Below are 11989 nucleotides of genomic sequence, written 5' to 3' on the forward strand. Positions count from 1 at the left end.
ATTTTAGTTCCGGGTAGGATTTATTTTGGTGAAACACACCTTCCATGGCTGTCAAACAGCAGGCGTCCCAGATTAGCTCTAACGCGTCTCCTTCATGAAAGCTGTGTTTGTTGTGTTTTAGCAGCCGTTTCGGTAAGTGAATAAAGATTTGGTTCAACATTAGTCAGCTGAACATTTGCTTTAAATTCTCACCTTTTAAAAAAGTTTTTATTAAACTAACTTTGAGTAGGTTTAGCTAAGTTAGCATAGGAACGAATTAGCATCTTAACCAAGGTTTTTCAGTCAGGTTTCACCAGCTGAAATAGCTACTCTGTGATAGTTTTAGAAATTAGTAAGTCACTGAAGAATGTGTATGTATTTATAATTATTTAAGAAGGGAGAATTCACATAAATTAAAACCAGTACTTGGGTCCGTCGTGTAAATGTGTCTGATTTAGCCAAACAGCAAAGTCTTCATCTGCAGTCCCTGGCAGGTTGATAGCATACAAAAAACATTCAAAGAAAGGGTCTGTAAGCCTGGCATTGAAACGCCGCTGTCAGTACCTCAATGGTTAATATTTCATCACAGAATAAAAAAACAAAAACAAAAAACACAGATTTATTTCTGGTAAACTACAAACTACCACCTACTACCAACAAATGCCATTTTAAAACAGACACTAGTGCATATGTTATAATTTTAAAGCCACATTCACAAATGTAAACATAATGAGATAAAAGTACTAAAGGCACATTGCACTAGTCTCACATTCGCTCTGGAGGCCCTTTGCTTTTACAAATAGTAAGTGTGTCTGTTTCTTAGGAGAAATCTGTCAGACGTGATCAACTGTATTTCTTTTGGCATGTGGAGAAGTTGTTTCCACGTTAATGAAAATCTGCTCTGTGTTTCTCACCCAGCAGATGTAAGGTGATGTCGGACAAGCGTCAGCGTGCCAGAGTCCAGGGCTCCTGGGCCAAACAACTGCCGAAACACACAAGGCCAACAGGTAATCTAAGGCTCAGTGTACACTGTTTTATTAGTAGTACTCCTCACTGAATTTGATCATTATTTGTTTTTGTTAGTGTCTGGAAACATGTAAAACACATTTCAGTCCCATTAACCTGCCTCATATATGTCTTTATTCATGTTATTCAAACAGGTGCAGTTCCAAACAACTGTCAACCCAAAAATGCCAGCTCTGCTCCTGGTTCTTGGGGATGTGGACCACAAAAGACACCTAAAACATTTGAGTTTCATCAGCCTGCTAAGGTAAACAGTTAACGGGGGGGGAGTAACCACTTGATTTGGGGAAAATAAGTCTTTCACAACTTGAAATTGAAATGCATTTTAATGAAATACTCATTCCTTCTGTTTTCTGTCTTTTCTTCATCACAGCCAGTTAGAGATGTTCCACCAGAGAAGGTGATAGAGTAAGTTGCACATTTCTGTCTTCACTGGATAGACTTCTTCAGGGTTTTATTTCTTGTACCATTGTTTTTAAATTAGTTTCTGTTGTTTATGGGCTCTTGTCTTATCTACTGTGCACGGGATGAGTAATCCATAATTTTTCTCTCGGCAGACAGGCAGGTGGTCATGAGATCAGCCATGGGCCATCAGGAGTGTCCAGGTGAGTACAGTCTAAAAGAGAGGGCATCTCACTCAGAGGGAAGTGTAGCCGGAAAAAAAAACAAGTAGAAAAGAGGAGAATGAGCAATAATGGGATGGTACCAAGCGAGCAGATTTATAGCTGATGACAAATCTGTGATAGAGTTTTAAAACCACTAGATGGCAGTAATCCCACAAGTAGTATCTTATGCAGCTCCACTTAAGATATGAGCCTTGTTTTTAAATATATTGAAAATGTAGTAATATGTGCTGTGCATATGTCAAAGTGGTCTTTAAAATAACAACCAGAATTTCACTTTACTTTATAGGCATTTAGATCAGACTTTTATCATGAATATAATACAGAGTTTGAGCTATAGGAATCTTACAGTCAATATTATGTGACTTTGTGTGTGATTCTGTGACTGTGACCCTAAATTTATCATGTATGAGAGAAGTGCTATGGAACAAAGTCAAATAAGAGAAAAAAATGAACTGAAAAAGTTTGATATTTCAGTTTGAATTTGTGGAGGTCGCTGTCTGTGCCAAACTGCCCTTTAACAAGGGACATAATCCTCATTTCTTGAAAATAGCTGCATTGTTCTTTTGCTAGTTTTTCCAGTACGTGAAACTCACCTTTCTGTTCTACTCTACATGAGAGTCTTACTTGGAAAGCTACTAGCCTTAGGTCATGTGCAACATTTAAGCACCAAGGAACTCGAACACCAGCCATCTGCTAAGTTCTGGTAAATTTCAGTTTGGATTGTTATTTTGCCAGTTTAAGCAAACAGTATGCTGTTATTATACTAAAAGGTGATGTTGAACTTTTGAATTCAGTATTACTGGAACTTTGACTGATCAAATAAGTGGTTAGTTCCCTGCTTGCATATTCTTGACTGTCCTTTTTATTATTTTGGGTGAATTTTATTCCTTTTTATTAGAGAGTCGATGGTATAGATGACAGGAAAAGGTCCATATCCAGACTTGAACCAGGGATTAAAGATTGGCGCCCTAAACCCTTAGGCCATAAGGCTGCCCCACTTTGAACTGTCCTGTACAAACAATAAATATATGAGCTACATACTGTGCACTTCCATATTACTTTAATGAGTGCTTAGTCTGTGTCTGTGTGTTTTGTCTTCCATCTGTCCAGACTGCAGCTGCTGCCTGGGTTTCTTCCCCCAGAGGAGGCTGACTGGATGTTCAGTAAGCTGTTAGCAGAGCTTCCCTGGTCCCAGAAGACCAACTACAGACAGGGTACGTACCAGAGGCTTAAGAATTAAGAAGCAGTATGGAAGGGGTGAGATGTGAACCTGTGATGTAAGGTGAAGGGTGAAAAGGGGTTCCCCACTGCAGCTGTTTTGCTGCTGGGTTTCTGTCTCTTCCAGACTTTTTCTTCTCCTCATGTTTAAGTTATTTTACTGTACATATAAAAATGAGAATTACTCAGAGAGTGCACACCTCTGCTAATCTTAACCAAAAACTGAAACTGCTGCCACTCTCTTTGCCGTTGAGTTGTGCCAAGGCTTAGTTTTGCAAAACAGTTGGCATTTTCCTTTAAAAGGAAAGAATAGCGCACACAGTGTACCCCAGACAGACTTTATACAGCAAGTCTGTTGAGATGCAGCCTCACTGACACAGAATCAGCCTTTCTCTCAGCTGGCTCTTGTCCACCCCTCTTCCATCTTGTGTATTATACTGTGATAGCTCCGTAGTACACAAACAGCACGATGAAGACATGATGATTTCTAAACACCATAGAGACAACTTGTGTAATCCTCTGTCCTTCACTCCTCAGACTTTGTCAACAAAATCCATGTGACGCTTGGATTAAAGAGGAAGCAGTGGAAAACAGATGTTACCCTTTCACCAGTCACTTCTCCTGTCGTTTATACTTACTTGTTTTAAAACTTGCCTGACTCAGTTTTTCCGACCATTGCTCAGGACCCTATTCTGAACCCTGTGAATGGGTTAAGGTTTTGTTAATCTTTCTCCCCTGATAGCATCTTTTTATGGAAAAAGTAAAGCATTTGAGAGTTGATAAATGACCACACATATTTATAAATATTAGTTCCAGAGGCCCTGAATAATTCAGTGCCATAAAAAGTGATGCCTGCTCAAGTGGTTTGTTTTGGTTCCACCATGTTCTCGTACCAGAGGGCCAGCCAAATACACTAATGGCAGATAATTGGTTCTTGGAAAGATCCGGTTGCTCCCAGAGAAAGAGCGATACACCAAGACCCACAGAGGAGGACAGACACAGAGAAATTAGATTTAGATGTTTACCTTATCTTCTGCTAGAAATAGATTTTTTGTGAAAAAGCCGATAATGATTTTACATGTGCGTTAACACAGGAAAGGAATACATTATGAAAAAAACGGTGCCAGCTTTCTGCCTTACTTCTAGTTACGCTCAGCAGAAAAGAGGTAGCTGCAAAAACCGACTCAATCCATCCTCTTTTGAAGTTGAAATTGCCTTGACCCAGTTACTAATGCAATGTAGAGATGGATCTGTGCGCTTTTATTCCATCATGAAAACTATCCACAGCCACTGCTCTTTGTAAAGGAAAAAAACGGTGCGTTTGAAGCCTGGAGGGGTTGAGTGTATGCTACTTGAGGAAAATGATTTTAGGTGGAGTATCACTTTAAATGGCTGCAACATGCAGAAGCACTTTATTGGTCTGTTTAATCAACCATCAAATCACCACCATATTAATTTGGAGCCATCAATACTGAGGCCATAAATTTTGAATACTAACCGAAATGCACCTGTAACACTGAGTATTGAAAAGTGTTAAAGTATAGAAATTATTTGCTGGATGCTTGATCAGTTTTGTTTACTTATTAAACTTTTGACTTTATTTTACCTGGGCAAAGTTATTTATTTAACACTGATGCACTGAATAGAAAGAAAAGAGAGATTCATGAGAAATTAGCTTTTAATTTTGTGAACCTGAAGCTGTTACAAAATGTTCTCAGTGCACTCTCATTTAAAGTGTGTGTGTGGTTGTGTTTTGGTCCAGGTGAGGCATACGAGGAGCCCAGGCTCACCTGCTGGTATGGAGAGTTGCCCTATACGTACGCCCGCTCCACCATGGCTGCCAACTCACAGGTTAGATGGACTCCGTATAACTGCAACAAGACTCAAAGGAAAATGTGTTTACACTGCAGCCTCCACACATTGATTTTACAGTGTCTGTTTCTTTAATCCTTATATTCTTTACATTTTTTCTCGTAGTGGCATCCATTGCTGTTAACCCTTCGCGAGGCAGTGGAGCAGGCGACCGGATGCAAATTCAACTCCCTGCTGTGTAACCTGTATCGGGACGGCCATGACAGCATCGGCTGGCACAGTGACGATGAGGCGTCTTTGGGTGACAAACCCACCATCGCTTCCCTCAGTCTGGGGGACACCAGAGTCTTCAGCCTCCGAAAGCAGCCTCCACCGGTGAGATGATGGTAGAGCATGGAAATAGTTTTTTCCTGCATGTCCATTTGTTGTTAACGACAATGCAGTATAACATATGTGCTGTTTAAATACTATATTATGCCTTTGAACTCTTAAAGTCTTGGTGTAACTTTTTTATACTATGTTTGCACTCTACAGTCACAGAACACGTGCATTGTTCATTTTGAAAAAGTCTAGTTTCATCATCTTAAATCCAGGTCCCAGTGTTCATTAAAGTGGTCTCATAAAGTATTTGATTTGGCCTTCTAAAACCTGCAGACACTGTGTTTGACCTTTTGTTGCTTTTCTTGAGTTAGTTTGGTTGTAGTATTTGGCTCACAGTCAAGGACGCTGTTTCTTGTTTCCACCGCACGCTACTTAATAAAACAGAGCTGCTGTGCAAATCTTAATAAAAAGTGGAGGGTGAGCGTAGTGGAGCGCAGAAAAGCAGCCATGGTGAGGTAGGAAAAACTGGACACAGAGAAAAGTGTGTTTAGACTCAGCAGAGTATTTAGAGGCCTGTGTTTAATAGTTGTCTGTTATTCGAAGTGTTAAAGTACACACTTCTTAGGAGGCAGGCGTCATTAGTCATGATGAGTTGTACTGTCATTACGATTTACAGGTAACAGAATGTGCCTTCAACATGACATGTAACACTACATTGTGCCAAGTGTGCGTGTGTGAGACAATTACACATTGTGCTTTTCCTTTGTGTGTTTATGTGTTAGGAGGAGAACGGTGACTACACTTACGTGGAGCGGATTCGGGTTCCTCTGAGTCACGGGACACTTCTGCTAATGGAAGGAGCCACGCAGGACGATTGGCAGGTAGGCTCCACCAATCAAAGTGCAAGGGTCACATGCAGGGAAAATGGCCATTCATGAAAACATCAGCCACTGGACACAAGGATGGATAAAATACTAAATACGGTTATAAAGATGCTGCATTTTTTCTTTTGGAAACGTATTTGTTGCGACATTTTGGTTGCTGTGGTCACACCTTACTTACCAGACTTGTCAAACAAACAGCGTGAGCAATGCTAGTATGACTTGTTTCTTGTGTTTTATGTTACTGTTAACACTTGCACAAACTTCTTAGGGCTTATTCTGTTTATACCAAACAAACCTGCATCCTGTGCATCACATGATTTATCTACCTCACACCACATGTATAGACACTCATGTAAAGGCTGTAATCAGCTGCATTGTTATAAGTTGAATCACGGCTGTATTCCATCAACAAACAATACAGAGTAGTACAATTAAATTCATGTATTAATACTTCAAGGTTCTTGTGGCTTGTCTCTTATTATTAACCATGTAACACAATATCCATTTGTAATACTTTCTTTCATTGGGACTCTTACCAGAGTAGACTTTGCTCTACATTGTCCTTAACTAACTTTGACACAAACAGTTACCTCATTTAACCCTGGACATTTACAGTAAATAGTCATGCACCAAAAAACCTCATTTGCCTCAGCCGGGTGAGGTCAGGTGAAGACTGACCTGTCTGCATTTATGAGTGTGTGGCTGTACAAGTGGTTCTGGCTGAAACACATGTGAGAGAATAGACCTGTGTTGATGGGTAGTGAGTATGGATGAAGTGGCCTGGAGAGAAGAGCAGCGCTTCAGCATAATGAGAGTCATTTGTTTTACAATCAAGGACAGCGACTGGGTTTATATGAGTGCATGAAACAGGATGGAAAGTCTTCTGTTCAAAAGAACTGGGTCACACTCAACTGTGAGAATATGTTATATTACAACAGATTGAATTTAACTGATGACTAAATGTTTTCAGCCTTTAAAAGAATAGATTAACACTTCACTTCTGTCTGAAATAGGTCATACAATTTAGTTTTACCATTTTTAGCTTTGTTTGAACAGTAAAAAAAAGAAACATGGATACAGAACAGCTGTGCAGGAGAGGACAGAAACATCAATTTAAGTATGTAATATAGACAACTGAGGGTGAAGGGAGGATGGTGAGAAAAGTTTAAAAAGTGGGAACAGAACACATCAGACACTTAGGTGTAGATAAAATCAGTGATATAGCAGAATGTGGATTAGAGCAGTTATTCATAACCAAACTCCTCCTCCTAGAAAATTGAAAATTGTCATTGGGAGGAGTTTACAAATCATTTGCACATCAGGTGCCACATGAATGAATATAAGCACTCATGAGCATTTGGACGAAAAAAGAGGAGGTTTGCTTTGTGAAGATTTGAATGAGTAATGTGGCAATTACATTTTCTGCAACATAAGCACTAAGCTATATGTACTAAAGGGATATATTTTACTGACCTGGCTCATTTATTTCATAATTTTGAAGGTCCCATACTGTAGAATGTCAGATTTCCTTTTCTTTTTTGATTATAAAGCAGGTCTAGGTGATATATACTTACTGTGAGAGTATCAAAATGCTCAATAAGATAAGATAAGATGATCTTTATTACCCCCACAGTGAGGAAATTGACGTTGTTACAGCAGCAGCAGGGCTTGTAAAAAATAGAAAATGGCATAAATACTAGTAAGATTATATATTATATAAAAAAATTATAAAGATATAAACAAAAGAACAATATACACAGGACTATATACATAGAAACAGATTGAACTGAATACAGATATTAAACAGTTTGAAATAATATTGCACAGAATGAGCTGTTTCGTCAGTGGATTTAAGTGCAGAGAAATGCACACAGCTTGGATTCAGAAACTGTTCCTTTAAACGAGCCATCAGGACTTTGTTTTACTAAGCTACAGTAGGCTACAACCTATTACAGACACCTGTGTCAGCCAATCAGAAGAGAGGCTCAGAGACCGACGCAAAATGCTCTCAAAATGTGCTGTGAGAAGCATGAAGGGGAGATGTAAAACTATACTTTTTGGTTCTTAAAACCACAAATATATCCTCTTATGGATATCAAAACCTCAAATAAAACACCCGAAAAGTAACTGGTCCCATAAAAGACATGTGAAGGTGGCAAATGTGGATGCTGAAGCAGTACAGATGCTGCCATGCGATCTCTTTTCCAGAGCCAGGAAAGTAGAATTATATTTATATACTGCACTAGCACTCTTGTGTTTAAGACATCTAGCTGGTCACACTAAAAAGTGAAAATTAAAAGGAGGGGGTGTAAAGAGAGTGAGGATTACAGAGGTTTAAGTTTACATGGGAAAAAAAGGAGAAGGTCACAGGTGTTTTATGGCGACACCTCCCTGAGTATCTTAACAAAGGTTTCATCTCTCCTTTAAAGATCTTGCCAGAGAAAGAAGATCACACCACCATCAATTCTCTCTCTGTCACTGCAGTCAAAGTCTGCCTAACAACCCCCCACCCCAAACCTCTCAGGCAGAGAGGTTTGGAAGAGAGAGCTAAATATTTAACTAAACCTGTCAATCCTGCTAAAGTACTTCATTTGTTTGAAAAAGGATACAGGGTTATTTCTGCTTGTTCCGGACTATTTCTTTTCACACCGTCATGGATAAGCAAACCTTTCACCTCCTTCTGAGATGAAGGTGATGGAGGAGTGTGTGTGTGTGTTTTAAGGGCACAAGATGCACACATGAAAAAACAAGGCAGTTCTGCTCGTGTGCTGAAGGCATAAATGAGTTGAGCTGAAAAAAAATTGTGATATTCTAAAAAATATTCTTAGCACTGTTTTTGCAAAGGGGGACACATTTGACTTTTACCCCACTTGTCAAATGGTCAGAAAATGGTGTTTGTTGTGTGTTGTCACATTTTCTGGCTGACCTTTAAAGGGAGTGCAGAGGTCAGCTGCAAAACAAAAATACCGTTGTGTTTTGGAAACTCCTGACAAAACTGATCTTTCCTTTAGGTCTCATGTTTTTTCTTTTCTAATCTCAATTGCACGCCTGTATCAGTCCAACAGCAAAGCCACTGGGACTATTAAATAAAATAATCCTTTTGCTACATAGATTAGAATATTTGTATGTATGTATAATATAATGTATATGTATGTATATAAAATCTATATGTAACATTTCTACACCTCTTCATAATAAATGTTAATTAAATTAAATACGTTCTGCACTTACCCCAGGTAACCTTATCTTTTTGGTAAAGAAAAGTAATGACCAGATTATCTGCCAATTAATATTTCAGTGAATCATTTTGCATGTAAAATGTCAACAGTGATGGTGGAGAGTCTAACATGTCTAACATAGGTGTTTAACTGGTTTGTAGCATAGTCACATCATTTACATACGTAGTGATGCCTTGTGTGGATGGGGCCGTTGTCATCCTGTTTCTCCACTCGTTTTTCAGGTTTTTCTGTTAATTTGTCACAGTCTGTATATTATATAAAGAAATGCAGCAAATACTGACATTTGAGAATACATATAATAACATATATACATATAACTAATATAAAGCATGGATATAAATATTTGAAAAATTGATTTGATAGAATAAAAATTTACTGTATCTGTCTCTTTGTCTCCACCAGCATCAAGTAGCGAAAGAGTACCACGACAGAGGTCCACGCATCAACTTGACCTTCAGAACTATCCATCCAGAGCCAGGAGGGCCACAGGCCGGGGACCAAGCTTCGCTTCACTGCCAAACAACAGTAAACTCCCCTCAGTCAGGTACTTAAGCCTCAGGAAACACTGTGTCCAGACGGTGGTTAGGCGTTTCAAACACTGATCCAGTCAGTTCTAGATCTGATAGCTGTCGCTGGAGTGTGAGCCATGCTGAGGCTAATAGACGATGGAGATATTTTGCCAAACATGGCAAACGTCATCGTCCTTCTCAGTTAGCTTGCAAGCAGTTTCAGCTGTTTGAACCAAGAATTGTAAACACACCACTTAGTTACCGACCGCAATATGAATTACAGCTTCCTCCAGCTTAAACAGGGAGATTTGCAGCTCTGCCTGAATTCACCTGTTGCATAAGCGAAGCATAATAACACCTCAGTCGTGACCAGTGGTGATTATCAGACATCAGTGTTTTCAGAGAAGCTGAGCAGAAGAATGGATGATAATAAGGGTGTTTAGGCTTGACAAAATGTCATCTCTGAATATTACTTTATGTAGCTATTCAGCACAGCACATTTCAGACAATAATTTGATTATGTTTTGGGTTTTTGTGTGGGTGTAACTCAGCAACCAGCACTGAGGTGCCACTGAGCATGGCACTTAATGCCACACTACTTTTGTTGCTTGCAGTAAAAGTCTGGTTTGTATTAGGGCTCCCAGGTGGCAACGATGTGGTATAAACAGAATGCATGTCTGTATCTTTACATTTGCCATGGTGAGACACTCCTATTTAAGTTTTTTATTTTGTTTTGGTTTGGTTTTTTTGGTCAAACTACGACAGACAGAGTCCTGAGTCCTCACTGTACCACAGGCCACTGTTGTGAGCCTTAAAAATGTAAACAATTTCCTGTCTTGTTTATCTTGGGCAGATTTTTGGAAAGAGCATAGTTGCTATAAAAAGAGAAAGAACAAGTAAAGTGGCCACTCAAGCCAATAACAGTTCCATCTGGACTAGGATTAGTTAATGAACAAGATTTGACCAGTCCCTCAAAGAAGTATCTCAAGTTTTTAATAAACAGGAAACTTGTTGGTGACACTTAGAGGAGCTATTAGCAAAATCAGCAACCCAGTCAGCCTGTACTGTGTAGTGCACTTTGATTTTCCAGTAGATTTAAGGTACTAAATCCACACATGCTTCAGTCAGGGAAACATGCAGACATGACACAGTTGTAACAAGTGGGACAACAGTACTCATGTAACTGGCATATTAGCAGAGAAAGTTTTTGTGTCCTATTCCAACATGATCTGATATCTGAAATTGAGTAAACTGGGGGACGTACATGTGTCAAAGGGGGATGCAGACTACTTTAACAGCCCACATGATTGGACATTCTGTTTATTTTGTAACACTAAAGAGATTCATGAGTTCTTGATTGCTGTTGTGAAATAAAAAAAATGTTGGAATGTGGAAATATTGTGTCATATGTTCCAAAAACAGATTTTTTTCCATTAAACATAACATACAAATGTTAATTATTAGCAGCACTGCACTTCATCAAAATTCAAAAAAGTTCAAATAAAATACCAGGTTGTGACAGGACGTTTGTCATGAAAATATACTGAAATCTGAGCGTATTGTTTGCAAAATATAGTGAACAGAGAGAAGGTTCACACAAGGAGCCCTGAGAGCTGAGCGATTATGTGATTGTTGTTGTAATTATACCCAAAAGATGTGATAAGGTTATTTTATGGATAACAGTTGGTCACCACCTCAGTCCAACTGATCATGTGCTGACCAAACTAAAGGCAAAGCATCCCAAAATCAGACTCCGGTCATTATAATGACTTTACTTACTTTTCTTGTCTTCATTTGTACAGTTCACTAAAAAACAACAGCTTCTATCCCAAGTCATTTATCTAGTGTGGATGGAAACACCCTCATATGTGTCACTCTCCTAATAGTTTCTGGTGTTCTGTCTATGCAGATGATATTTAGCAAATAATTTCACTGGCAGTTTAGGGAATATTTGATATACTAACATAATGACCGCTCTCTCGCTCGTCTCTCTTTCTCTCTTCTCTCTGTCTCTTAGAAGACTCTTGCATGATATTAAAGGGTCAGTCATGGTGGTGGTTGAAATTCAGTAAAGCTATTAAACAGTGTGATAAACTATCCTGCTGCAGTTTTTCAGTCTCAGTAGACACAGCTGAAATATACAGACTCAATATGCATAAGCTTCTTTTTTCACCAGAATCCCTGTAATGTGATCCCTGTAAAGCTTCACTTTTTATTTTTGTCAGAGAAACTGGGATCATAGATCTGAACAAATGTCAAGACACTCCTCTGGATGATTCCTGGTGATATTTAATATGTTAGTATTTTTAGACAGTAGGTCACTGGCCATGTAACATCAACTTGCTGGTGCAAGTCCAATCATACCAGTCACTCTCTAT

At 39.0% G+C, this 11989-nt stretch overlaps 1 protein-coding gene across 1 annotated transcript; it reads left to right on the top strand.

The window, feature by feature from the left end:
* Positions 1-21: 21 nt before the first annotated feature.
* On the top strand, positions 22-11134 carry alkbh3 (alkB homolog 3, alpha-ketoglutarate dependent dioxygenase). The gene is given in 11 exon segments (XM_018685703.2): positions 22-132; positions 898-986; positions 1140-1249; positions 1376-1410; positions 1560-1607; positions 2739-2842; positions 4609-4697; positions 4824-5033; positions 5762-5860; positions 9505-9579; positions 9581-11134. Coding segments are annotated over 10 exon segments (897 nt in total). The 5' UTR covers positions 22-132; positions 898-910; the 3' UTR covers positions 9632-11134.
* The last annotated feature ends 855 nt before the right edge of the window (positions 11135-11989 follow it).

This window comes from Lates calcarifer, linkage group LG10, assembly GCF_001640805.2.
Source record: "Lates calcarifer isolate ASB-BC8 linkage group LG10, TLL_Latcal_v3, whole genome shotgun sequence".
NCBI classification, from domain to species: domain Eukaryota; kingdom Metazoa; phylum Chordata; class Actinopteri; family Centropomidae; genus Lates; species Lates calcarifer.